The following is a 27,616-nucleotide window of genomic DNA, read 5'->3' as shown; positions in this document are numbered from 1 at the left end:
GTTTTTACACACACACACACACACACACACACACATACACACACTCCATCTCTGTAATGTAATGTGTGTGTGGCTAACATTAACAGAACAGCAGGGTGACCCGCCACGATTCCAGCACGGCCCGGTAATGCGATTACAGGCGCGTGAGACATAATGATACATGACGAGGACGAGGACAGGAGGAGGAGAAGATGAAGAGGAGAGGAGAAGGAGCTGCAGGTGAGCACTAACTTAAACACTATTAGAGTCATTTGCTTGTGGCTGGAGATCAGCGGTCGTGAAGATGGAATAAAACCATCCGACCCGCTGGATTGATGGAGAGATGGTTTTGTCGGCTGATGAAAAGGAGATATGCCATGTTTTGCTCCTGCTGGCCTTGGTGAGTCGCAGCAGAAGGTCCCTGGTTGGCTTTTCCACAGGAGGCCTTTCTGTGTGGTGCCTCCATGTTCTCCCCGTGTCTAGGTGGGGTTCCTCAGGGTTCTCCGGGTTCCTCCCACAGTCCAAACACATGCAGGAGGTTCACTGGAGAGCAGACACCCTCCCCAAACCTTGTGAATGAATGAATGGCAAAACCTGGAGGTCCTTCTGATTGGCTGTTGGTCTGCAAAGGTTGAGCTGCCATCCTCTGGCTGAGTGGTGGACCTTCTCCACCTGCACACTGAGAATAGTCCTTTGAGAGGGTCTTGGGAGATGGAAACCCAACTCCGGAGGAGGCGTCTTCAAGCAAGCAGATGTTCCAGGAAGTCGAGGGAGTTCAGGATAGAGGTTGTTCTCCGTCTGGAGGACCACATTTAGAGGCTCTGGTCCTGACGTGGCATAAAAACCAAACGATGCTGGACGCTGTCCAAAGAGAAAACATCACAAACCCTCCGACACCATGGAGAAAATCTACATCATATTCTTGCCAAGCTGGAGGTGTGGATTTTTTTTCCCACAAAAAATCCAGAGCTCTGGATTAAGGACGGTCTGATGCAACCCAACGTGAAGCTTCGCTGCTCCAGACTGAGCATCGCTACGGGCAGCAACACCAATTCCATCCACCTCCTTGAGATGTTAAGAATGTAAGGGGACACGGTGAAGCAACGTGAACGTCACAAGCGCGGCGTGAAGACTCGGACGAGATCCGACACCCCTACCATCACCTCCTTGCCGTGAAATTGAACCTGAAGCCGCTTTCCTTGTGAATATTCCAACAGGAAAACCGTGGATGCTGCATCTCAACAGCTTCTCCAGCATGGATGCTGCATTTCCACGGCTTAACCTCCGTGGAAATATTGGATCAGAGCCCATAGATTGTTATGAATCGACAAAGACGTGGATGATGGAAAATATTTTTATTTTATCAAACATACAAAGTTTCCATTACAGCATCCCTGTGAAGAGCAGAAGATTCCTGGATGAGACACCGAGGAGCCCCGAAGGCCTCGGAAAGCAGCGGGTCACCTCTGACCTCTTTGTTCCAAGAGCAAGAGATGAAGACCGTCCGTTGGTCAGCAATCTGCTGTGGATCTCAAATGTAAACGTTTCTCCCTCAAACAAAAACGTCCCAAGAAAACTAACTGTGCCTAGGAGATACACCGTGGAGGTCAGGAGGTGCGAACGGAAGGCAGAGTCAAAGCTGCTTCGTGAAACCTGGACTCACCACCCTGGTGAAATGTTCAAGTGCTTGGAGTAATCTAAGTGTTCTGGAGATCCGCCAGTCGTCAATCATGCTGCATGGGTTTCATCCCTTCTTTTACAGTCTTCCCTTTGTCCATTCATCTGCTGTGCGGGGCTCCACTCGTTACGCCTTCCCTCTATGGACCTTCATCCCCGCAGTCAGGTAGAGGAGCTGCAGCTTCATCCGCTCCTGCACGCTCACGGCCTACGCGGCGTCCGGACGACAACACAAGCAGAAGTGTTGAACAGAGAAATATGGTTGCACTCAAGACACCTTATCAGAAATTTGAATACAGGAGAGAAGACGTGAAAAATGTTCTAGTTTAGCTGTTTCGCTAATTCTGTCAATAACCCCTCGTGCTGCTGCCACAGGCTGCCTCTGCTGAGGGACATCCCATGATGCTCCTCTATCCCCTCCACCCTTCATCCGTGCATGATAGAACCTCATCTCTTCTCCAGTCCCTGGGCTCTCATTGGTCGGGTTCCCAGGGGGCGTGGCTCGATCTACCACAACATCTCGCCACCATGGTTATCAGAATTACAATTGTATAAGGTATGCTACTAGCATGTGGCTGTTAGCACTACTGGTATGAGATGATTAAGTCCAGACCTGCTCTGCATGCATGGTGTCTTCAGACAGCTTGATTTGGATCTGTAGAAAGAATATCTGACTGGACTTCCTACTAATCACGAGTTAATGTCACTGGCAATTAGTCCTCAAGTACGGAGGATTCAGAATCAGTGTATGAAATTAATCTGTTGAATAGCAGTAGCAGGAAATTACCTACAATTATGGAACAGAAGTAGCATGAATATAGAAGTATGAGGGAAGTAGCAAAGTTGTAATTATTGCAGTTCCAATAGATTTGTGTGGCAACATGGCGTCTGATTCCAGGGGCTGTTTCACCTTGGGTTGGAGGTTTTCCAGAACATAAGCAAATTTTCCACGGATGGGGAAACATCTGGACGCCCCCATTATTCTCCCATCGCTGCCAGCTTGGGGCACAAAACTCATCCACCCAGAGGTGCAGATGCTGGAGCGTCGCTTCTGGTCAAACCTACGGGGAGCAGAGCGTTCATCTTCCTCGTCATCACGCCGTGTTCGGTCTCCTGGTAGACGTTGTTGTCCTGGCCCGGGTCGTCTGCGAGCATGTACAGCTCCCCGGCGTGGACGTCAGACACGTTCACCTGTGAGGCGGGACAGCAGGATGGCCGATGTGACAAACGTCTCATCGTGACCGACCGGGCGGAGACTTCCCACCTGAAAGGTTTCTGGGTTGAATCCCAGCCATAGGGTGTATCTGTAGTCCCAGGTGCGGAGCGAGTAACCCATAATCCTTATGTCTTTCAGGTCAGGGAGGTCAGAGTTCACCTGATGAGACAAAAAAAAAATATGGAGCTTTCGAGGGTTAAAACCCCTGGAGATCCCACCGACCTGCCGTGGTTTGGAGTACCTGCGGGGAGTCCGCTGGTCGAGGGTACTGGCTGAAGGACACGGCTTCCTCGTCCTCTCCCCGCTCCTTGTGTCTGAAGACGTAGGCCAGGTTGTCACCCTCGGCGCACAGCTCCTCCTGGGGCACACAGGAACGTCCACGTGAATTGGATCCTGCTCGCTTCGGGCATGTCGGAGCAGATCGGGCCTCACACTAATGCACCTCCGCGGCGGCTAACCACATCACGCCACGCACACTTCGCCGTGTGCGGTGAGACTGTGTCTGAAGGGAGCGAGAGGGTTCACCCCGTCGACGAGGGTTGATCTCAAAGCGATGGAATTACACGCTGAACTCTCCCGACTTCATTTCCAGGTGGGAATTGATAAATGTGATTGTCACACGAAAAATTGGAGGCGACTGTACAGGCTTGGACCAGCTGATCCGCTCATGTCAGGTTGTCTCCATCTTGGGGGGCGGGGAGGGGCGACACCTTCTTACTTTCAGAACAGACTTAAAACCTCTCTCTTTGAGGGCTTATAGTTAGCATTAGCCTTGCCACTACTGATGCTGCCATGGGCTTGCTAGTACATGCTAGTTGCCTCATATCTTCTCCAGAGTCCCTTGGCTCTGTAATTGGTCAGATTCCCAAAGGGCAGGGCTTGATCTGCTACAGTGTCTCGTCAGTCGTCCACCATTGTTGTTTCTACGATGAATGTCAAGCTATTTTCATATCATTTCAGCTATTAGCATGTAGCCGATGCTAATAACCCTCCGTGTCTCTCTCCCGATCGAGGCAGAAGGCCGGCGTACACATAGACTAACAGGAATGTGACGTTACGTCAGCTATTCTTGTTTATTCCAAGTTGCTTTACTATGTTCTCAAGGAAGCTGTGCCTCCAGACACTCCTTGCTCAGCGGGTTCCTGAGAAGATAACAACCGATTTTGTGTTTTTGTTGGGTGAAAAACCTTATTTTCAACAGAGCTCAGAGGAATTGCTTTCTGGGAAAAAGTGAAAAACAGCCCTCTGGCGTCACCGGTCTCGAGCTCGACCACTCAGTTGAGAAAAACACATGTACTGCTTTGGGGGCGGCCAAGTGTACGTTGAATTAAACGCAAACATCTGCCTGAAAATCACACTCATAAAAGGAATTTATAGTTTTCCACTCCATTTGATTGCCCGGCTTAGTTTGGTCAGGATCTTTAAAAACGCCAAAGGAGCTTGTTGCAGAGCGCTCTTGCAGCGGGAGTCTGTTTTGCGACGGGACAAAGCGCAGATATTTCATCGTCCATGACGACCCTGCGGGGCTACAGAAACAAACCCGGAGTCTCCGGTCGTGTGTTTCAGCCTCAACAGATCCCTGGAATCCGTTCAAATATTCAGATGTCCGTTTAGATCCAAATGCGGGGGCAGGGACAACACTACGCTTCATAGAGGACCAGAATGTGCGGCTAAACAGACTGACCGACGCTTTACGGACCTGGAAGGAGATGTCAGGACAGGGATCCAGTGCTTCCAGGCCGGCCAAGTAGGAGGTGGTAGGAAAAACATCCACCAGCTCCACCACGTTCCTCACCACCTGATAATCTGTAATAACCTGACTTGTCAGCAATAAGAGCAGATTGTGATTCATGTCAAAAGGCGGCGGTGAGCGGAGCCTTACTCTGGAATCGGACTTCCGACTGGCCAAAGACGTCAATAAAAGGGAAGGCGGAGCCCGGAGGAAGGTCGCGGGCGGCGGTGACCCCAGGAACATAGAAGGTCAGGGGGACGCGTGTCACCACGTCGAAGTTGGAATATTTGGCCCACTCCCCATGTTCGCCCAGCGACCAGCCTGGAAACACAGGTTCAGATGCAGCGACAGGAGGCAGCGCGTTCTCTGCCTCAGCCTGAAAAATCATGGCATTTAATTGGCTGTGCTTGGAGCGAATAAACAGGATGGTGGAATAATTCACTCCGGCACCCTTCGCTGAAGGACACAGACGAAAATTCAGTTTCCAAGTCACAAAGTTTTGGAAGAGAGAAAAAAAAAAAAAAAGAAAAAAAAAAGTGGTTTTCAGATAGCAGAATTCTTAGTGTTGCAACACTGCCCTCTAGTGGTGGCAGGAGGACATGAACTAGGTTCCGCTTCATCCTGCTAATGATGGCACCGTTAGATTTTTCCCCAGCGGGCTCTGTTCCTCACCGTGATCGGACGTGAACACCACCACCGTGTTGCCTGCCAGCCCGAGGTCCTCTAGAGCGCCCAGCAGCCGCCCCACCTGGGCGTCCATGTAGGATACGGCGGCGTAGTAATGCTGACGGAGTCGCAGCTGGAAGACAATGGCGCCCGACATTAGCACACCTCAGGACACGCGTCGGCACGGGTGTCCCACCAACATCTCCTACCTGGAAGTCTTTGGGAATGGCGCCGTAAGGGAAGGTGAGGTTGAGCTTCTGGACGTCCTCTCTCCTCCTGACGTCTGTCCAGGGGTTGTAGGCCACCGGCGGGAGGAGTCTCGGCACGTCGGGGTCGGGTGCCAAGGTCATCTGATCCAAAGGATACAAGCTAAGGTACTCCTGCAACACATGGTTCAAAGACAATTTAAACACAAGGGAGAAATTACGGCTGACGGCGAGTATAATCATTTTTAAGAACCAATTTCTCAAAAGAAATTCAGTGCAAAGTCATTGTCGTACGGGAACACCGGAGATCCAAGCAATCTAACCCTTCAGATACATTTCTCCTGATGGAGCCACAAAAGGTGCCTGTCAGCAACCCCGCACATGCATTTCCCCTGAAAAAACAGGATGCTAACATTAATTTTAAGCTTAAGTTCAATATATAAAGGTTTAAGCTATGACATTTGATAAAAAAAAAAAAATTACCTTCCATGCATTTGGGACAATGTAGGGTATCCAGTGAATTTCCTGCATGTTTTTGGACAGTGGAAGGAACCCAGAACCCCAAGCAGACACAGGGAGAACATGGAGGGGGGAGCTAACCTCTGCTCCACACCAACAGGTGAGGGGGAGAAAAAAAAAACAAACAAACACAAAGATCCCCTTCCTTAATCTCAAAGCTGAAATTGCCTCTTGGGTTGATGATGAAGACCGTTTTCTTTCTAACAGCAACCACAGTCCCTCACTGGTGTTCTTCTTCTCCAACTGACCTTCTCAGAGCCCATCAGCGGCTCGCCGCGGCGCTGACAGGCTGCTGGTTGGACTGCAGCGGAGTCACACATGGGTGAATGAAGTGTCAGGGCTCTAATAGGAAGGTAAGGTCTTTCCTCAAAGATCAGCACCTCGCAGAAGGTCTAACTTTTTTTCCCCTCAGACTCCGCTAAAAAAAAAAAAAAAAAATCCTGGCCTCGCCACCACTGGTCTCACAATCTCACCTTGAGCTTCCAATCAGCTCCACATTCAGGCCCTCCACCTCATCCTCCTCCCCCTTGCTGAATTAAGTCTCCTGTCTTTCTCCATCAGTCCTCATTAAACCCAAACCTACAGTTCCTCCCTTCCATTTCAAGCTTTCAAAGCGCTGTTTTGTCCTTTCTCTCCCTCCTTTCTCGGATTTTACCAAACGCTGACGCGCACAAAACCCAGCCCTATGAGTGCAAAGCTCCATCTTCATTTATCTTCAGTACCAACGAAGCTTCTTCCAAAGGCTGCACCGAATTAACAAACCTGATGGATACTGAATAACCGGTTTCACGCCTGTGAGAGCTGCAGATATGCATCTCCAACATCATCCTACCAACTCAATAGAATAATTTTAATATGAAAAGAGATTTTACTGATACCGTGTCTTGCTAAAATGTTTTTTTTACCCTGCAGGCAATTCTTTGCTAATTTACGAATTTGATTCAAAAAGTGTTTTTTTTTTCCTAAAGGAAATACACAAGGATGAATAAGCAAGTAGGCTTTTAAAATCAGTAAAGCTGTATCTGACATTAATCAAACCACAATATAGGAAGGTGGAAAATGTCACAGTTTGATCGGCGAACCGGTGAACGGCTGAAGATACCAGCCACACCCAGGAGGGCTGGAGACAACCTGCGCTCGGTCCAGTTTGCAAACAGTGTTCTCCTGAGGGTTCAGGATGTCACCCAGAAGGTGTCACCGCAGACTGGGAGAAGGCCAACTATTAGTGATCACACACACACACACACACACACACACACACACCATTAACTGGGGCAGACGGTATTTGTGTCCTTTTAGAAATCGCTCAGTGACTCCATGGGAGAGGTCTCGGACAGTCGACCGGGGGGTGAAAAGCCTTCGCAGAGCTTTCCAGTCAGGGAGACAGACCTGGCCCTGTGCGAGTTCTCCCTCCTGACGGGGTGAAGCTGTGACAGGAGCGTGCAGAGATCCGCCAGAGTCATGTGATTGACCCGCGCCTCGTCGAGAGATGCTGGAATGAACACATGACTCACGCGGGGAGGCAACCTTTGGCCTCCCTCTGCTCTCCTTTCAGAAATTGATTTCTCTCCCCCTACCTTGACATTTCACTCCCGCAGCTACTCCACAGACTACTCAAGCACTCCACCAGCAGAGATCCTACGATAATGACCTCGATCTTCCCCGGTCAAGGCAAAGAGGGACGGTGGCAGGACCTTTACAACCGTGCTCCGGCTCTTTAATCACCATTCAATTTCAACTTTTCACCACTAATTATTACTCATCTTTTAGTGAAGGAGAGTGAAAAGAGCTTATTCTGCAGGTTTGGTGAGGCCACGCCAAGCGGCAGTTTGCAATGTCAACAACGATCCCATAATAGCAAACTATGTCCGCATTTGAACGCTAAGTCCCGTACCTGCGGTATCCTGAAGGGAATGTGTGGTTTGTGAAAGCCCACGGCCAGAAAGAAAGGACCACCGGCGCCGACTCGACTCTTCAGCAACCTCACGGCTTCATCTGTGCTCTCCATGTCTGGGAGCGTCGCCCCTGGCTGCTCCGTCACGTTGACCGCGCACAGCAGGTTGGCGTGCAGCTGGCTGTCCTCGCCTCTGCACATCTGGAAGACGCCACATGGTCACTAAAATTATTTGTTTTAAAAGGTTTTGATCAAATTCATGCAGTTTCCTTTGCAGCAAAGAGACACAGCATGAATGACCCTTCTTAAAGCGCTTTGTGCACTCATTAAAATAAACAGAGCAAGTTTATTTTACCCTTTAACACCCTGGTGTCATAGCCAAACTAAGCTAGCATGGGCAGAGTGAACCTCCATCCTCCACTTAAACTAAAAAAAACTTAGTCCAAACAAATGGCAGATGTGCAAACTATATGGATTTAGTTGAAAAAAAGTTGTAGGTTTATATAGTTTCAAGGCAAGAGCTTCCATCAGGCTGGGAGAGCTTGATCAGATCATCCAAAGAGTCATGTGAGAGGAGCAGGAAGTGCCCTATCTCATGAGTAATTGATCATTTCTGCTCTTTATTCATGCAGTTTGTCCTCCCCCTTGTGTTCTTCCACAGCCTGCATGCCACATGTTCTAATGAACATCCACGGCACGGAGAACGCTTCTCACGCTGAGCACGTGCTGCCGTCACACAGCCTGGACTGTCAATCATTCCAAATTAACTGACGGTAATTACATTTTTCATTAGTCTCACCTTTGTTTTCATGCCAACACTGATGTTGCCCTGTTGTTTCTACTGTTCTTCGAAAACCAATTCGATTATGGGATTATGTCATGAAAAACAAATATGGATCTAGGTATATTAAAAAGGTTGGCACTTTTAAACGCAGGCTATTGAACATTTAGCTTTGTCTGTTATGTTGCAATTCCCCCCCCCTCCCAAAAAAAAAGAAGTGGATTCCCAGGTCTGTACCTTCTCTTTCTCAAACCTAAAAGATGCTGGGTGATAGGCTGGGATGGACCAGCTGTACGGGTAGTCATCTGAGTAGTTTGATGCAATGCCTGCAAATAAAAACAGCAAATACTGTGACAACAAAACCCAAGGCACAAACCTTTAACAGCATGATCCTAGAAGACAAATGGGAATATGTATATATCGATATATGCAATTACCCGGGTGAAACACTTTGCCCACGGACATGGTGAAGTACCCCTCCGATTTGAAGTACTGTGGCAGAGTAGTGAAGTTTCCAGAGTGTACTCTCCAGTAGGATTTGAAGTCATAGAGCCTGGTCGTGTCTGGCCTGCGACTCGTCAACATGGATGTCCGACTGGGGGCGCACACGGCTTGCTGAGCGGGGGTCGAAAAAAAATACACATGAGGAACGGATTGGAAAATGCTTCCTCCGTTTAAACACTGCAAACATTACAAACATTGACCTGGGCATGAGCATTGAGAAAGACTTTGCTTTTGGATGCCAGCTGGTCAATGTTTGGGGATTTTGCTATCGGATCCCCGTAGCAGCCCAAAGATGTCCGCAGGTCGTCGGCCACGATGAAAAGGACATTCCTTCTCTCTGAAAACCAAAGATTACAGTTACTGCTTGCACATAAACAGACACAATTGCTTTAAGAAGACCTTTCCCCTTCTTCACTTGAGATGTAATGAATTAACTTCCCGGTACCTGCTTAAACCCTTGTGAACATATTTTTTTCTTAGAACTGTGTATTTTTATTATTCCAAGTCTGTTTTGCAGCACACATGATGTGACCTTTGAGCATTTCCTTGCCCAGGGGCCTCATAATCTCCCGATTCCTGCCAGCCAAAGCAGCTCAGCAGCATCTGCTTGCATTCAGTCCTGCAGGTTTCTATCGACAATGTGACATATTTTCAAGGTCTGTTACTTGTCGGTATCATTTGGTGCCCTAAAGCACACACCTAAAGCTATGTATTGATTATTTGGGCCGGGCAAATCCAAATACCTAATACAGGCGGTCTCTTTCCAGGCAGCTAGACTGGAAAAAAAGCTGCATAAATCGGTGCAGAAAGCAAATCAAAGCTGTGGTGGATTCAACTTTTTATTGAGCCGGTAATATTCTCCAGCCCCCGTTTCACTGCTGCTCACTGTTTCCTAGTCTTGTTGAGATGTGATGCTAGCTGACAGCCAGCAACCCTGGATTTGTTTGCTATTTCTTCCATGCAAAACATATCTAAATATGAGTCTCTTCTCAACTTGTACACATAAATGTTCTTTTCCTCCCTTTTCCACTTTTTGTCTTGAACAAACGATTAGTGAATGACTATCTAATCTGAATGGCTTTGCTAAAAGGGTTACCAAAGTGAATGCTAATCATTGTTTCCAGTGGTGCCTTGTCAAGGGTAGCCGACTTGAATTAGCTAGCAAGGATGGAACACAGGCACCTGCTAACCATTTAGCTCGGTTATCTCATTACATTAACTCCAAAATGAAATCGTGTTTCACAATGCTAGGATGTTTAAACGTCGAATAGAAGGCAACAAATGGGATAAAATGCGTATGCGTATAAAACGAAGAAACATCTCCAACTGATTCCCTGTTAACTGTGTCAAACTAACTTTAACGTTACCTCTTCTCGCGATAACTGCAAGTGCTTGAAGAAGCAGGAGCCATACTCGGGTTCCTGAGTACATGGTGCCTTGAAAAGGGAGGAAAATGTTATTAAAGTTAACGTAAAAGAGGTGGCCGCATCGCCACCACGGCCGACGAGTTGAAGTTGTTTCCAAAACAAATCAACGTGTCCGGATAAATAGCTTCCTGATTGACGCGACTCCTCCTAGACGTGCGGTCATTGGTCAATTTACAGGCGTCCCGCCCTCAAGCAGTCCTTTTATTGGCTTATGTGTCAGTCATATTTATATGTTGACGCCTCGTTCGAGCCCTGACAGCACTCGTGTGTGTGTGTGTGTGTGTGTGTGTGTGTGTGTGTGTGTGTGTGTGTGTGTGTGTGAGTGTGTGTGTGTGTGTGTGTGTGTGTGTGTGACTTCAACCTAATATAATGAATGCACTTTTTTATCCAATTTCATGTTTTTCCTTCCTGTGGAGAACTCACTGCTCTGCTGCTATAGTGAATATATACATATATATAGTACAATTTTAACACTATTTAAAGAAGAATAGATAGAATATGATAGAATAGAAAAGAGCAATATGGAATAGAAAATACAATGGAATGTACTTTATTTATTCAAAAACTGGGAAATTATAATTATAAACTCTAGGGACATAGAGACATGCAACCATTCACCCTCTCATTTACCCATCTGATCATTTCAGGGTCTCCAGTGAACCTCCTGTATGCGTTTGGACATTGGGGGGAACCTGGAGAACCCAGAGGAACCCCACAAGGAGAACATGGAGACTCCACACAGGAAGGCCTCCTGCAGGAATCCAGCCTTCTGAGTGGGACAACCAACCCACTAACAATGTCACAACAGCAAAAATAACATCTTCTTTCAAAGGTGAATGAGAGCTCTCCTCCAGTATGTAGAAAACACAAAGACGGACAGACGCAAACAGAATATTCCTTTATCGAATCATCCAGCATTTCAAACCTTACATTCTGTCCATTCCTTTCCAAGGAAAAGGGCCACTAATATTTAAAAAAAGTAAATAAACATGTGCAACACCTCACAGAACCACATACCCATCATCTCAGGAGACATCTTTGAAAAGCTTTAGCTTGCTGACAGCGTCAGTTCTCCTTACATTCGAATGAAGACCTTCTGGAGAACACACGCCGGAGCCCTCGGGAGTCTCTTGGTGCAAGTCGAATGCAGGTGTACAAGGTTGAGCTCCTTGGTGCACAACAACAGGACAAAACGTGACATTACAACTTCCCGGCCATCTTGAACTCCCCGAGCAGCCCGTCGTCGGCACGCTGGGGGAAGTAGAGGGTCTTGGTTTTGTAGTACTGCGGGTCTGACTGGAGGTTCTGGATGACGTAAGCGAGGAGGTGGGCACGCTGCACCTCGCAACCCGGAGCCTTGTAGCCCAGCTTGGTGAAGTGGACGTGCAGGTGGTAGTAGGAAGGCTGGTAGTGCAGGTAGATGCACAGCTTGTTGGCGGGGAGTTTGTAGCGGTGCAAGATGGCCTCCTACAGGATAACACATGCTGTTGTCATCCACGCTTTGACAGTGAAAAAGCAGAGCAGATACCGAACTCACCTTTCCTTTCTGCATGATGTTCTGCAGCAGGGGCAGGTGGTCCGACGTCAGGTCCCTAAGGTTCTTGATAAAGCGTTTATGCGGAATGGCTATCAGGTATAGATCATCTAGCTGGAAGACACAAGATAAATAAGGCTGCAATATGGTCCCAGGCTAAATCTGTACCACCAACTTTTAACTCAGGAGCAACGTGCGGAGGTTACAGTCCTATTACAGTCCGAACAACTGATTTTTCATCCCTAAGGTTTTCTCCTGGGTGAATGTCTGCACCTGCACATCTGCGCTGTGCATCCAGATGAAGAAAAGTGCAAAAATGTCATGAGTCAGTCAAGACTCATGGATGGATGGACATCCATCCATCTACATGGGGTGACAATGAAAGTGGTGTAGATTGGCATCGCTTAAAGTTCTGCATTCCGGGAAAACTGGAGAACTCGTCTCTCCGTCTCACCTGCTTCTGGTCCCATTTGAAATCCGGCAGCAGGACAAAGCCCACATCCTGGTCGGGATCCTCGAAGACTATCCGCTCGGCCTCCGCCTTCTTCTCCAGGATGTTGTACATCCACTGAGGAGCACAGTGAGGTTGCATGTTCAATGTTCAATCGCTGCTGTAGGCATGGCGACACCCCCATGCCATACCGGACGCATCCCACTGACCTGCACACTAAAACCCTGCTTCTCGATGTAGGGCAGGGTGATGGACTGGTAGTCCTCCCCCGTCTCCTCCACCAGGAAAAACTCCTGGAGCTGGTACTTCTTGATGTGGTTCTCGGTGGCCGGACACACCACGGTGGTCTTGATCTCTGCGGATTGAAAAAGACTTTTCACGCGTCTTTATGCTCACAACTACACAAGACTACAATGACATTCTGGACCGTACCATTGAGGTGAGGCGGGGGTTGAAGTCGATACGTGCTGTAGATGTTGTTGGTCAGCTCAAGCTGCAGCCTGGAGGCGTTGAAGATCTCGGCCAGAAAGTCCTTCCGGATCGGGGTCTTCTCCAGGATGACCACGGCACTCTCGTCCGCCAGCTGTGAGTCATTAAACAAAAAAATAGCAACACTGTGCTGTTTAAGCAGATTTCACTGGTAGACCAGTCGTGTTTGTGGAAAATCTGAACTATTTTGCAATACCAAAGTGACAGTTGTGGCCATATACTTTATATATCACAATCTCACTGGCCTCCCCCATTCACGTCATGTCCTAACTTTACTGTCTCTCTTATCCTTGTTTATCCCAGCCCGCACACATCCTACCAATTTTTGTTTATTTTGTCCATTGCTATTGATTTTTGTCACATTTATGTTGTCTAATTGGGTATTTTTCACCCTTGCTGTTCCACAATGTTGCCCATTGTCATCCCTGATTTTGTTGTCTACTGTCTATTTATCTGCTGTTTATTTATTTGTGGATGTTTTTTTGTCTTGCTATCTACCGCCTTTCTATTTATATTCATATTCATATTCATATTACTTTTTTTTTTACATTTTAACTGTTACGCTGCTGCGACAAAGGAATTCCCCCTATGGGGATCAATGAAGTTTATCTTATCTTATCTTATCTTATCTTATCTTATCTTATCTTATCTTATCTTATCTTATCTTATCTTATCTCAATTAAGAATAAAACAATAAAAAAAACTAGATTTAGATGATATGTAGAGTCTAACCTACATAGACCTGGGTTCCGCTCATGTTACCTTTCCGTGAATGACGATGTTTTTCTCCCGAGCGGAGTCACTCAGGACAGCAGAGATTTGAAAACCAGACAAAATGTTTTTCTCCACATCCTCTCCGACTCCTCCGTGGCTGTTCTCGGGCTCTGTCTTCGCCCTCTTGGCTCTGGGGGAGCACTCCTCGCTGGCAGCGTCGGCCTCGTGTTTGGACTCGGTGCACTCCATGTGGCTGCTGCCGTCTTTACGGTGTGTCATTCTCAGTTATTTACATATATATACATGTATTTCTCCGGGTGTCCATTCACAGTGTGCATGCAAGGCATCCCCTTTCACAGCGTGAATGTGATTCCCGCCTGTGACGTCGGGAGACGCGCTATCATAGCATCCGTGCGTCTCGCCTTTGCGACATCACAGCTTCGCCTTGCACTCAGTGTGGCATCAACCACAGCTCGTGGCCCCTCTGTGTCATCACAGTCGGCCATCTTGGCAGCACTGAAGGGGACGGCGGCGGACGGCGAGATGCATTTGAGAACAAACTATCAATGCGTGTGTTGAGTAAAGGCACTGAATCCAGAGGGCAGAGGATTCAGAGCGGCCGGAAGTGTGAAGATGACAATCACAGAAGAAGCAGAGGCAACAGAAAATGCTGGGGGGAACTTCATTGGTACGTGAACACTGAAGTCAAACAACATGAAGACCAGAGAAGGAATAGAAACTGTATCTTTACATTTGGAGGCCGCATTGATCACCATGCTGCCTCCACACAGCCAGAAGGTCCCTAGTTGGATTCTGTGTGGAGTCTCCACGTTCTCCCCGTATCTGTGTGGGGTTTCTTAGGGTTCTTCAGGTTCCTCCCGCAGTCCCAGAGACCCTACATAGTGAATGAAGGAATGAATGGCTGCATGTATGAGGCCGTGTGATGAACCGGTCCACGGTGAACCAATCACACCTGGGATTGGCTCCAGCATACCCAGATTGAAGGAAAAGCGGTATTGCTGATTAATGAATATTTACATTCAAAAAAAGGCATCTGCATCAGGGACAGTGAGGTCTGCAGATGAACGTCAGCAAAGGCAGATTATTTGTTGGTACGGTTTTGTTTCAGTTGATGGTAAAAATCCAGATGGCCATGTCCAGGTTGCTGACCGTAACCATTAGTTTTGTCTACAGGAGGAAGAATCTCATCCAGGCTTGCTGCAGCAGAAGGATCCAGCCTCCCAAAGACAGACATTTTAATTAACTTGTCAGGGTCTGTCTTTTCCCTGAAATAATGTGATTCTCATTATTTCCTGAAAGGCAAGCAACTGGCATACTAGTCTAAACACTGCCTCTATGTCCTAAAACTCTTCCTCTAAATTAACCTGATGATGAGCCCTGGGTAAAAGCACTGACCAAGTAACTGACAGTTTATTAAATCATATATGATGAGACATAACTGCAAGTATAAACTGTAATTTTTGTGATATTTTTCCCCTCTCCTTTTACACTCAATTCCAGTGTCCAAAGAGCTTTTTTTTTTCTTCAAAGTGCAAACATCGCTACTAGTGTAGTGCATGATTTGCCATGGTGTGACATTGAAAGATGAAAAAAAAAATTGTAGAGAACAGAAATTGTAAAACTTAAATTAATTGCTATTTTCAAAGATAAATGTATAAATTATGTTAGTATTGGTTTCAATTGTATGTGATTTTTGAGTATCCCCACAAGAACTAATCCTGTTGTTTCAGGGGAAGTATAATTTAAGTAATTGTAAAAAAAAGAAAACATTAAGGTAAGCAGTGAAAGTAAGATTAGAAAAATAAATGAATTAATGTATAATGTATAATAATTAATAAATGAAAAAGGAAAAAAAAGAAGGATCCAGCCTCTGGACAGGAAGAGTGGTTCTGCAAGCAACACCGCCCCCTTTGTAGTTTACAAGTTCTCCGATTCGCTAGATGGCGCTGTCAATCAACTCGAAAGTGTGTTCCCAAGCATCACCGCCCCTTTTTTATTTACAACTCATCCGATTCGTTAGAAGGCGCTGTCAATCAAACCCATGACCCGGAAGTGTGGTTCCTAGCGGCTTCCCAGGCCGAGACGGCGGGGGTTTTATGAACATGGCTAACATCGGAGCCGAAGCTGAATTAGTCTCCGCGAAGGATGAGTCCTCCCCGAAGGCCAAGAGGACGCGGACAGACCCCGTGCAGACCCCGGACGGAGGAGGAGGCGAGGCAGAGGCGGACTCCCTATCTGGCTTTCAAATAACCGCCGTCCTGAGCGACAACCCCCGGGAGAAAAACATCTTCTTCCACGGGAAGGTATCGACACAGCGGGCTAGCTTATATGGAAACGGGTATTTTCTTTTAGCATACTTAAGCTCGGAATAGACTTAAATGCTTTGTCAATTAACGTCCCTAAATGTTTTTAATTATTGTTATTATTTGTTTTTTGTTTTTTTTTTACAATTTTTATTGAACACAAATAGTATAACAGATATACACATGGATAAACAAACATGGCAAAGTAGAACCGAATGTCAAGGATACAAACAGGGATGAGGAAGCATAAGGACATTCGTTTTGTATGCAATCATTTAACTGTCCGATTTAACAGTATTAAATTTTTGTTAGAAATGTTTATTGCTAGAAGAAAAAGAAAATATTTAAAAACGCCCCTAAATGTATTTGTGTGCTTAATCGGTGAAAGTCGCGAGTGGTGACGTCGACTTCCGGTTTGGTATTTTCAAAATAATCTTCCCATGCAAGGTAGTGCCTTTACTCCCGAGATAGAGGATCATTGTTTTATTTTGTTAAGACTTGGAGATGAATAAAAAAAAATGATACCCTCATCTTCGCCGTGACCCCTGAGCAGTTTTGACCCCATCACAGCTGGCGGGGGAGAACGCCGTGGTCATCATGGAGAAGACCCCCATCAGCAGAGACTCCCTGCCCGAGCTCCTCGCCGCCTCCAGGCTGCAGCTGGAGATGAGGAACAACATCTACAGCACCTACCGACTCAAGCCGCCCCCAGAGCTCAATGGTACACCCAGGTCATAGGAGCACGTTGGCCGGAATGTAGGAGCTGCTGTGGCCAACTTGAAAATCATATGTATAATCTGGTTATTTCTTAATCTGCAGAGATCAAGACCACCGTGGTGTGTCCAGCCACAGAGAACCATGTGAAGAAGTACCAGCATCAGGAGATTTTCCTGGTGGAGGAGACGGGGGAGGACTACCAGTCCATCACTCTTCCTTACATCGAGAAGCAGGGATTCAGCATGCAGGTCAGTGTCTGCTGCCGCTGGAGGGCGTCGCCACGCCGATGACATATGTTTGACGTCATATCTCATCCTCAGTGGATATACAACATCCTGGAGAAGAAAGCGGAGACAGAGCGGATAGTCTTCGAGGATCCCGACCAGGACGTGGGGTTTGTCCTGCTGCCGGATTTCAAATGGGACCAGAAACAGGTGAGGAACAGACAAGAGACAAATTCTCCAGCTGAAGGACTCCAGGTTGCTGCAGGTTCAACATAAGGATCACTTTTCTATATATATCAGAGACGGCAGGACAAGCAGTAGAGTCGTTGATGAATGAGTAAAAGACACACCTACATCTGTCTGACTCTGAGATGTTCAGAAAGTCCAGAAAAGGTTCAAGTCAGACAAGAGAATTGCACAATTTCAAATTATTCTGTGTTTTTTCCATTTAACCTTTAAACACATTATACAGGAACAAGTGGGTTTGTTGCCATAATAAATATCTTCAGATTTGTCCATGCTTCCCTGTAGTGACAGTTCAGCGGTGGAATTCACTTTCTTCTATAGGGTTCACTTCCAGAATCCAGACTGAACCCCAGTCTGGACCGGCTGCTGTCCAGAGTTCCACAGGACGAATCACGTGTTGTTTTTCTCCTCCAGCTGGATGACTTGTATCTGATCGCCCTGCCACACAAGAGGAACATCAAGAGCCTGAGAGACCTCACCCCAGATCACCTGCCCCTGCTCCAGAACATCATGCAGAAGGGAAAGGTGAGGCGGAAGAGCCAGATCGGCTCTCGGGCGTTTAAAGTCAAACACCGGTCAGAAACGTGTGTTGTCCCGCAGGAGGCCATCTTGGATCGCTACGACCTCCCCGCCAACAAGCTGTGCATCTACCTGCACTACCAGCCGTCCTACTACCACCTGCACGTCCACTTCACCAAGCTGGACTTCAAGGCTCCGGGGAGCGACGTGCAGCGCGCCCACCTCCTCGCCTACGTCATCCAGAACCTCCAGTCAGACCCGCAGTACTACAAAACCAGGACCTTGTTCTTCCCCCAGCGCGCCGACGACGGGCTGCTCGGGGAGTTCAAGAAGGCTGGGAGGTTTTAACCCCCACCGAGGAAACCGGGTGTTTCTCACATGGAGGCACGGATGGAATCCACCCATCATGGACACAGCGGACAGGAAGAACAGCTGAGAGAACACTTTATTATTCAAACTCTACAAGTTCAGCATCTTAAGCTGTTACATGTCCACCTTAAGGCTCCGCTTTGTTTGAAAATTAGTTTTAAACCGCAGGAAAGTCAGCTTCCATTCTCCTGTTTGAAATTTTAAATGTTTCTATCAGGTCCCTTTGAACAAACAGCAGCTGTATTTCTTTTTTTTGTACCTTTGTTAAACATGTAAAATGAAATGCCATTTTGGTATTTTTTTTATTTCTGAGTGGCTTCCGCCTCATTCTTTGAGAAACCTGGGACGCCGTCGTCTCCCCTTCACCTCCGATGTCATCAACTTTGTGAGGAATGACAGAAGCGTCCGTACAGAAAAGAGAGAAGACGGGGAGTGTTTGAGCCGAAGCCGAATGAAGGAATTAACTGATGCGTTCCAGGTGGGCTCACGTTGAGAACTAATCGAAAACTCGGTCGTCAGGAGCCCCAACCCCAGCTGTGATCTGCCACATCGATGAATGATCGCCGCAAACACGCAGGATTGTCCTAAGTCTTCTTATGGTGGCAACCGGACTTGAATTTCCTCACTCGAAGATGGAAGAGGGGTGAATTCAAGTTCAGTAGCCACATGTTTTAAGTCTTATTTTTGTCAGAACGACATTAAACATTATCTCGGCCACCGCTAGATGGCGTTGTTGCTCGTGAAAGCGCTGAAAAGGCAACTGGACGAGTGCAACTGACTTGTCGGGGTGTTTTGAGCAAGGCAGCCGGCGGTGCTGCTTCGGCGACCGGAGCTTGACTCTGTTTCTAATCATTTTCCACAACGACTTTCCGGAAAAAAAAAAAAAAAAAAACATTTCCGACACGAACGGAGCAGGGCGGTGCTCTTGTTTGGTGCTCACGGTGCTTTCAGGTACCCCCTGTAAAAGTTGAAAATACTAACGTCCGACTCACTCTGATAACAAACCCAAAAGACCGCTGAAAAACAACATAGTTTTTAACTACGATTATTGCGGGGTGTTTTTTTTTTGTTTTTTTTTACCGACGAGAAGTAAGGTGAACAACACGTGGAAGTAAATAAGAAATAAACCATCACATCAGCCGAGTGTTAACCCACAATAAATACAATGAGAACACACTCGCACGTAGATATTTTAACTAAATGCACCTTATAGTAGCGTCATATTTCATCACTTAAGTATCTGACAGCAGTTGTGTAACTTCATGCACTTTATTCTACAACTATCGCGGATAATTCCAGTGTTTCCAATCCATAAATCAATAGATTTTGAAATAGACACTCTTTATATTATACGACACTTTCTTGTGCCGGATCGGTGGTGCAAGATGCTTATAAAAATATACTAAAAGTAAATCATGTATGTATATGTGTGTGTTATGTGAAATCATTTTGACGCCCACGCCCACTTCCCTCTCCAGATTCCAGTCAGCAACGTCTGTGCGTGAATGGGATTATTTCCGAACGGTCCGTGAAGGCATCACGGGGCGCAGGCCGGCCGTCGGGTAATCCAATGAGCGCTCCTCCGCCGGCGGCGGGATGTCTTGGCTGCGGGCTCTGCGGGATGACTTCACTCTGAGCCCGTTTGAGAACCAACACGCACGGTGAGTAGCGGCCCTGCGCTCCGTGCGCGTCCGCGTAACTTTTCCCCCCACCCTCGTTTTTTTTTTTTTTTTGTCGCTTGTTCTTTTCTTGTTGTTTTGCACGTAAACGCGTCACAGCTGGTTTCGATAGTCGATCGATGAACTTGATAGGAGGAGGGTGAAGTGTTGTTGTCGTGAGGAAGATGAAGATGATGAAGGGCGTGTGTTTGCTGGACTTAAATCCTCCTCAAGGATATTTAAGAATCCCTTAAGTTCCACTGTTTGATCCCCAGAGGAGTTTCCATTCGGGGATCGATCGGACTGATCGGTTTCTCTTTCCAAACCGGAATATATGTGTGTGTGTGTGTGTGTGTGTGTGATGGTTTGGAGGCAAAAGGAATTCACAACTAGGACTCCTACTGAGTGGGAGCTTGGTTCTCCCTGTCCAGCCGTGTTGCATATCTGTGTGTGTGTGTGTGTGTGTGTGTGTGTGTGTGTGTGTGTGTGTGTGTGTGTGTGTGCCGTTACTGTGACGTCACACACGCACACACACTCGGCGTTTGATACTGGCGGGTTCAAGGACGGGCCTGGATTATACAGCCGTATCTCCAGGAAAGAAACCATTGTAATCCCGAGCAGAAGCACACTGTAATGCTGCCTGTGTGTGTGTGTGTGTGTGTGTGTGTGTGTGTGTGTGTTTGTGAAGCACGCTGCTGATCCACGCCGGGCTGGATCTTTCCTTTGGAGGATGTGGCCCCGAGGTTCCTCGGTGCTGATGATCCAGGATAATTCCTGAAATGGACTTGGAAAGTGCACATGTTGGAGCAGAGATTGGCACGTCCTCCTCACAGCCAGAAGGTCCCTGGTTGGATTCCTTCCTGCGTGGAGTCTCCCATGTTCTCTCCGTGTCGGAGTGGGGTTCCTTAGGGTTCTCCGGGTTCCTCCCACAGTCCAAACACATGCAGGAGCTTCACCGGTGACCCTAAATTGTCTAGCTGTGTGAATGAGAGGGTGAATGTCTCTATAAGCGTCCCTGTGATTGGTCCATGGTGAACGCACCTTTCGTCCAATCACAGCAGAGACAGACCCCCCCCTTGACCCCGAGTGCAGGATAAGCGGTGTAGATGACGAATGAATGTACAAAGAGTTGGAAAAGAAAAACACACGCATATCCGCTGCCTAGTTAGCAATGGGTGCTGGATTAAAAAAAAAAAATCAACTTAGTATAAAAGTTTTGAAAAAATCCACTCACCAAATACATGCTCCAAAAAGAAAAGATGATTTAATTTGCATATATATATTTGCATATATTTGCATGTATTTTGCTTATTCTCGCATGCGTCGGACATATGTTATCATAAATCAACACGTATTTCCAATAAACATCTGAGGAAGAGACTACTTTTTGCTCGAAACATCATGCAAGCAAGAACAAGTGTTTAGTGTTATGTGCAAAATACAACATCTTTTCTTTTTGGAACATATTTTAAGGGCGCGGATTTTTTCCAAACTCTACCAAGTTGAATGAATGTACAAACCATGTACACAGCAGTTCTCTGATATCCATCAGTAGATGCTGTGAGGACATCGGACGTGCCCGCTCCCGGTACTCCTGCAAAGTGCTTTGATTCCATTAATCTTTCATTGTCCTTGCTCAGATCCAGAGCAGATGTGATGTCACCGCTTCTCGCGTGGAATATAAATAAATATTGATCAGATGCCGCCGTCGGACAAGGCTCCGCCTCTGCTTCTCTGTTTGGACAACGTTAATGTTCTCCACCATTTTGGATTGAAACCAAAGAGAAATGTGAGATGGAGGGAATCATGGAAGGATAGAAAGTTACAGGGATGGAGAAAGGTGACATGATGGTGTAGTGGTTCGAGCGGAAGGTCCCTGGTTGGATTCCCACAGGGTTCCTTCCAGTGTGGAGTCTCCATGTTCTCCCCGTGTCTGCGTGGGGTTCCTCAGGGTTCTCCGGGTTCCTCCCGCAGTCCAAACACATGCAGGAGCTTCACTGGAGACCCTACATTGACCAGACGTGTGAATGAGAGGGTGAACGGTTGCGTTTCTCTATCTGTGACCCTGTGATCGGTCCAGGGTGGACCTGCCTCTCGTCCAGTCACAGAAGGGACAGGCTCCAGCTTTTTCCCAGACTTTGAGTGCAGCATATGCGTCATGGATAATGAATGAATGAGCCGGGTGAAACGTTTCGTTCTAGACGGGATCATCGTGAGTTATTTGCTAATTCCAAATCATGCTAGGTGTGGATTGTTAGCATACCGGACCGCTGGTGGTTCTGGACAGCTGTTTGAATGGAATGGATTCAGTGTTTGGGAATTGGGCGAGAGCTCTGGCTGCATGAAGACATAATATTTCTCTTTTCATTATCTGATGTTTCAAACACAAAAACATTTCAACCGCGAGTTCCATGGAAACGGCTGAAATGTGACCTGCTCAGCGATTATGCAATGTACTCCAAGCTTTCGCATCATTTCTCCATCCGGGGAGCTTTTATCAACAATGAATCAGCTTGAATTTTCCAAAAGGAACCCCCTCCCTTTGACCAGACGTCTGAAGGTTCAGATGTTCAGGTGACTGTCAGCAGGTGACTACCGCAAAGTGACATCCTTAAAAAGAGCAAACATGTCATCCAAATGTAAGGATGTCCTGAAAGGACACAAGACCGTACTCGAGTACTCGATCATTCATCGAGTCCTGTGCTTCCAGCATAAGATAGAAGTAGGAGACCCTCCTCAGTGATCAATCGCAAATATCTTGCGATTGCTAACTCCATTGACTTTGAAGTAAACAAATGGCACGGTGAAGCAGAAGAGGCCTGGTGTGAAGGGGTGAAGCCGCCACCTGTGACAGGCTCTCCCCAAATCCTCTGTGTCCAATGTGAACTCTGCGTTAAGTTGGCCGAGGCTGCGATGAACTCCAACTCTTCCTGGGGGATCCCAGGGGATTCCCAGGCAGGATACGATATAAAACCCTCCCCACGGGAATTTGGGTCCACTGCAGGCCTTCCTGACAAACAGGACATGCCTCGAAGACCTCCGACAGAAGTGTCTGAAAGGCATACCGGCCAGACCAGGGGTTCCCCACCTCGCAGTGAAGCAGGGTTCATGTCTGCAACCATGTATCCCACATGGTGTCCTCTGGCAAAAGAGGACTTTGCCTGTGAGCAGTACTTGTATGTTCATTGATAGATCATGAAGCTGAATCTCCACATCTTTCACTCTGGGGCCCTGAAGCAGAGTTGGGCGCCACCATTTTTTGCTGCCACTTCCCAGCGTCTCAGTGGAGGCAAGTGTTCTTTGCTGATTGGGATCAACCACACCACCACAAAGCCACTGTCAGCGAAGGAGTGATCTGAGATGTTGCCAAAGAGGGAACCGCATGGACTGGAGCACCACTCATTACCAAACATTAATGCGGCGCAGATGAAGCTGAAGCCGTAATTCGATGCGAAGCCTAACAGGCTAATAAATGAGCACTTGATGCCGAGGGAAAGGCTAAGCTGCATTCCGGTGAAGGACAGAAGAGATGATGAATGACAGGAGGTCCACCCCAACCCGACTCTGACTGACAACACTTTCTAGTTCTCCCCCGAGGTGGCTGTCGCGAGAGGAAGCCGGGGTGATTCTGCTGCTGGAATCACCTTAGAGGAATCCCGTACCCACAGAGGAGCAGCGGTTTTGCTCTGAGCTCCCCGTGGATGTCTGAGTTCCTGACCTCATCTCTCAGGCTAAGCCATCCATCCTGTGGCCACAGCGGAGAGTGAGACCTTTAAATCTTCGGATCAGTCGAGAGCTTTGTCTTCCTGCGCCACCCTAGGCCCAGGCCGACCCCCTCCCTCCGAGCCCACGTCCGATGAGTTCACCGGTGAGAGTAGCCTCGCTACAACGTGGCCTCTTGAAGGTCCAAAGCAGAAGCTCCATGTTGAGCCAAATGCAACAACGGAGCACAGGAACATCAAGTGAAGTTCTTCTGTTGTGGTCACAGGCGTTATTATCGACGTCCTTTGAATCACCAGCTTCGATCCGGCCTGTGGTTTAACACGCATGCACACACACGTGCATACGCACACACATGTGCACACACACGTGCACAAATGTTGCAATGCAACAAATAAAAGTAAATAAAGAGAGCAGCCTCATATGGACCTCAGATGGTGCCTGAGCTGCAGAGACAGCTTGTTGGAAATGTTTTCTATTCAAGAGCTCTGTGTCTCACACACACACACACACACACACACACACACCACCAGGGCAGCCAGCTCAGAGGAGGAGTATGATTACAGGGCTATTTACATTACTACACAGAGCTAGCAAAGAAAGAGATTGAGAGATTGACGGAGGGAGAGAGAGAGAGAAGATGGTTTCCAGATGTGAGGTGGAATTCAGGGCACTGGGGAGCAACTTCTCCTCCTCCTTCTCCTACTTCTTCCCAGCTTGTGTGTGTTTGCAATGCAGAGAATCGTAGACGGAGAGAAAACCGCGGTTGAGAGCGAGGGGAACGAGGGCCAGAGGAGGGAGAAGAAGCGATGCGGAGGATGGAAAGAATAAAGAAAGGAGGACAAGAGGCCCTCTTGGTCAACCGCAAGTCCAGAGATCTAAATCTGAGAAGTTCAGTGGAAGATGGTTTGGTTGCCTCCAAATCTTGCTAAATTAAATACTTGCTTGAACTGGAGGAGCACGTATGTCCACGCGGGGACGAGGATCTTCGGGATCAGACACCAACTCTCCGTAACGCAGCAAAGAACCCCAAAGCTCCGCGGCAGTTGCGTTGCTCAAACTTGGGTAATCTCAGCCAGATTGCTGTGAGGATACAAATTTTCTCCTTGGAGGAAGTGAGCAAGCACTAGTGAGCGTCTCATGAGGTTATCGATGTTTTGTCAGGGCTCTGAGTAGAAGTGATGTGGAGCTAGCATATATGCTATCATGCTTCAGGGACGGTGCCTGAGAGATATTGCTCGCAGGTGAAACAGCGCAAATGCCCTCTGTTCCGGCTCCCGTGGCAACAAGAATGAAATGGCATCCTTCTTCTCTGGTATTCTGGGAGTTCTTGCAGCTTGCTTTGGTTGGAAATTTGAAGTGGGCTTGATCAACGTAGAAGAGCAGATGGGTCCTGGCTATTCCCCTGGAAGGTTGTACAGTTACAGATAGTTTCTCGGATGAATGTTGGAGATTGGAGATCTAGCCAGGCGTAAAAAGACACGCAGATGGCCAGTGATTCTTGGAAAGAGGAACCCGAACGTCGTACACAGAGTCTGTCTGTCGCACAAGATGGCCATACCTTGGCTACCAGTTGGCCAAACGTCATGTAGAGATGAGGAAGTGGATCCTAGCGAAGGAGAGTGGAACGTCATGGCCAGAGAGAACTTTGCTGTTGTTCTCGCAGCCCCGAAAGAAGGATGTTGATGCCTTTGCTCGCTAATTAGCACGTCATCTCACGAGCCGTGCTTCGCAACAGTCGACTTCGACCGATGCGATGATGGGTTGTCGCCCAGAACGGACACCCACCTTTTGCTAACGGAGAGGAGATGGCGCTCTGGCTGCCATCTCCTCCCACCTCTTGGTGAGCATCCTCAGAGATATCCTGTATCTTCAGGCACAGACCAGCACTATATTCAGGACTTTTTGTGTCACAGTGACCCGTTATCGGAAACCGTATTTGAATGTAAGCATTCTCGGCTATTAGCTTGCCTCTCCCGGAGGACGTTGACAGAAGGCCGGATGTCAGACAAATCGCCGTCCCAACAGTCACATCTGGGCACATATTTCACACCAGCTGCTGGAGCCGCATCAAATTCAATGTGACCAGAGGCTCGGACCAAGGACCAGATGTCCTCCTGCGAAGATGGGCCGATCAATAAGAGCGAGGTGACAGGCAATAAGACGTTTGGGGGGGTTGGCCAAGTTCTTAAAGGCAAAGTTGGAAGAAAGTAGAGATTTCTTGCTTGTTAGAGATAAAATAATCTCCTCACAAACAGTTACTGTCAAATCATTTATGGACGTCATGTTATTGTACATTAACACATAGAGTGGAGGCATCACAGTACTCCAAGCAGTATCACCATTAGGCACCACAGTGGAGCAGAGGTTGGCAGTTCAGCCTCGCAGAGGCCTTCCTGTGTGGAGTCTCCATGTTCTCCCCCATGTCTGGGGTTCTTCCGGATTCCTCCAACAGGCCAAAAACACGCAGGAGGTTTTTTGGAGACACTACATTGTCCAGGTGTATGAGTGAAAGGGTGAATGGTTGGATGTCTCTGAGTTTCCATGTGATGGAGCAGTCCAGGATCCAATCACACCTGGGATAGGCTCAAGAATCCCCAAAGCCTTGACTTCAGAATATCGGTTCAGATAATGTATGAATGAAGGTATCCTCAGTGTCAAGTCTTCAGGAGCTGGCGCTTTAGAGGTTGAAGTCACAGGGTGAACTTGTCAAATGTGACCGCTCAATGGAGGGTCTTCCAGGGACTTGTATGCTCATTGACACCACTGGTGTCTGCACTCTGGGACCCGCATCATCTCTGGACATCCAACGGCAGTGGCTCCTCTCTAGAGCTGGAGATGGAGGTCGAGATGTCGTCGGGCATGTGTGGCACCTATTAACAAAAATGCTGCCACTTTGCTAACAGATGGGCCGAAGAGCCACCACCCTGGAGATGGCCAGAAACATTCGCGAGAATAAAGCTCACCGTGTTGTGGAAAAGTGTTGTGTGTGCGTGTGTGTGCGTGTGTGTGTGTGTGTGTGTGTGTGTGTTCTCTAAAGTCAGCCCAGACTCAGAGCGGTTTCAGGAAATACCAATATCCCCTCTTTTTTTTTTCTCTCGAAGGGAAACTGACCGACATTCCTCCTGGCTCTATAAACAGAGCCTCATGATTGATAAATATGTACACTCGCACTCTCACTCTCACATTTACACATTTCACGGGGTGGGTGCGGGGGGGTGGGAGGGGTTTACCCCAGGACATGTTACAACGTGCAGAGGGGCATATTTTATTCAGGGTCCGTTGGATTCGCTGCTCAGAAAGGCCCCTCCCATGTGTTCTGGGATGCAGAGTGACGGCGGGGCCAACATTTCATACACTGGCATACAGGCTATGAATCGTCGACCTCAGGGGAGGTTTGGATTGACCCAGTGCCCCAACCCCCCCCCCCAAAAAAAGTTAATATGGTGTATATTAGTGCATTTGTACTTAAAAATCAGCATGATAATAATAATAATAATAATAATAATAATAATAACCATAATATGGTGGCACGGTGACTCATGTATGTAAGGCATGTGAATGTTTTGTCTTTGAATGAATGAGAGGGTGGATACTTGTATGTCCCTAAATAATGTAAGAATGAAAGGGTTCATTGTCGTATGTCTTGATATGATGCGTAAATGAGACGGTGAATGGTTCTTTATCTATTTTTGAATGGTAGCTGTGTGTCTCCATGTGGCTCTGTGATGGATCCAGGGTGAACCCTGCCTCTCCTCCAAGGTGGTACGAGGTGTCCACTTTGTAATGTGAGATATTTACACAGAAACATTTTTTTAAACTTTTAATTATTACATACCGGTAACATCCACAAATACATACTGGAAATGCTTTTGTCCAACCAGTGCCTGTAACACGGTTGATGAAAAAGATTAATAGTAAATAACACAAGGAAAAGTCCATCCATTTTTTTATCCTGGCTTTGTCCTTCTCCAGCTGATCGCTATCTTTGTCTTCTTCCTGCGCACTAAAACCAGTAAAGCCGTCTTCTTCGGCATTGGAATTGTACAG

General features: G+C 47.5%; 4 protein-coding genes and 2 long non-coding RNA genes across 9 annotated transcripts in view; 4 read left to right on the top strand and 2 right to left on the bottom strand.

Moving 5' to 3' along the window:
- Positions 1–1,327: 1,327 nt before the first annotated feature.
- On the bottom strand, positions 1,328–10,709 carry ids (iduronate 2-sulfatase). The gene is made up of 13 exons (XM_086139242.1): positions 10,542–10,709; positions 9,375–9,511; positions 9,108–9,285; positions 8,908–8,996; positions 7,890–8,090; positions 5,480–5,650; positions 5,277–5,403; positions 4,755–4,925; positions 4,572–4,678; positions 3,114–3,230; positions 2,921–3,031; positions 2,722–2,847; positions 1,328–1,864 (listed from the first exon to the last, which is right to left on the bottom strand). The coding sequence occupies exons 1-13, from the start codon at positions 10,603–10,605 to the stop codon at positions 1,784–1,786; spliced, it is 1,680 nt and encodes a 559-aa protein (XP_085995368.1). The 5' UTR covers positions 10,606–10,709; the 3' UTR covers positions 1,328–1,783.
- On the top strand, positions 5,520–8,643 carry LOC147215763 (uncharacterized). 2 transcript variants are annotated; one of them, XR_015104173.1, is made up of 4 exons: positions 5,520–5,644; positions 6,020–6,095; positions 6,203–6,348; positions 8,551–8,643. It is a non-coding gene; the product is annotated as an uncharacterized LOC147215763 (long non-coding RNA). The 2 variants fall into 2 exon arrangements; XR_015104172.1 differs by lacking the exon at positions 8,551–8,643 and having other exon boundaries at positions 6,203–7,883.
- LOC147215761 (uncharacterized) lies at positions 9,801–13,097 on the top strand. The gene is made up of 4 exons (XR_015104174.1): positions 9,801–9,830; positions 9,942–10,024; positions 11,249–11,433; positions 12,383–13,097. It is a non-coding gene; the product is annotated as an uncharacterized LOC147215761 (long non-coding RNA).
- Positions 11,802–14,256, bottom strand: LOC147215760 (m7GpppX diphosphatase-like). The gene is made up of 6 exons (XM_086139243.1): positions 13,838–14,256; positions 13,019–13,169; positions 12,796–12,941; positions 12,590–12,703; positions 12,139–12,249; positions 11,802–12,068 (listed from the first exon to the last, which is right to left on the bottom strand). Exons 1-6 carry the CDS (start codon positions 14,066–14,068, stop codon positions 11,802–11,804), a joined length of 1,020 nt encoding a protein of 339 aa, XP_085995369.1. The 5' UTR covers positions 14,069–14,256.
- Positions 14,257–15,869: 1,613 nt separating this feature from the next.
- dcps (decapping enzyme, scavenger) lies at positions 15,870–18,471 on the top strand. Its single transcript, XM_086178889.1, has 6 exons — positions 15,870–16,113; positions 16,684–16,834; positions 16,933–17,078; positions 17,151–17,264; positions 17,715–17,825; positions 17,901–18,471. The coding sequence occupies exons 1-6, from the start codon at positions 15,907–15,909 to the stop codon at positions 18,165–18,167; spliced, it is 996 nt and encodes a 331-aa protein (XP_086035015.1). The 5' UTR covers positions 15,870–15,906; the 3' UTR covers positions 18,168–18,471.
- A 1,241-nt stretch (positions 18,472–19,712) lies between these two features.
- The window catches only part of LOC147215758 (uncharacterized), a 43,607-nt gene continuing 35,703 nt past the window's right edge, over positions 19,713–27,616 (top strand). The window contains exon 1 of one of the 3 annotated variants that reach the window (XM_086139351.1): positions 19,713–19,849. In XM_086139351.1, coding sequence (XP_085995477.1) covers positions 19,785–19,849 — 65 coding nt within the window. In that variant the 5' untranslated portion in view covers positions 19,713–19,784. Of the gene's footprint in view, positions 19,850–25,585; positions 25,715–27,616 lie in introns of those variants that run through there. The other 2 variants (XM_086139352.1, XM_086139350.1) reach the window with 2 other exon arrangements.

Source organism: Fistularia commersonii, chromosome 31 (assembly GCF_037954325.1).
Source record: "Fistularia commersonii isolate RoL2024-O1a breed Wild chromosome 31, RoL_Fcom_v1.0, whole genome shotgun sequence".
NCBI lineage: Eukaryota > Metazoa > Chordata > Actinopteri > Syngnathiformes > Fistulariidae > Fistularia > Fistularia commersonii.
Note: the sequence above shows the minus strand (reverse complement) of the source record. Positions and strands in the feature narration are given on the sequence as shown.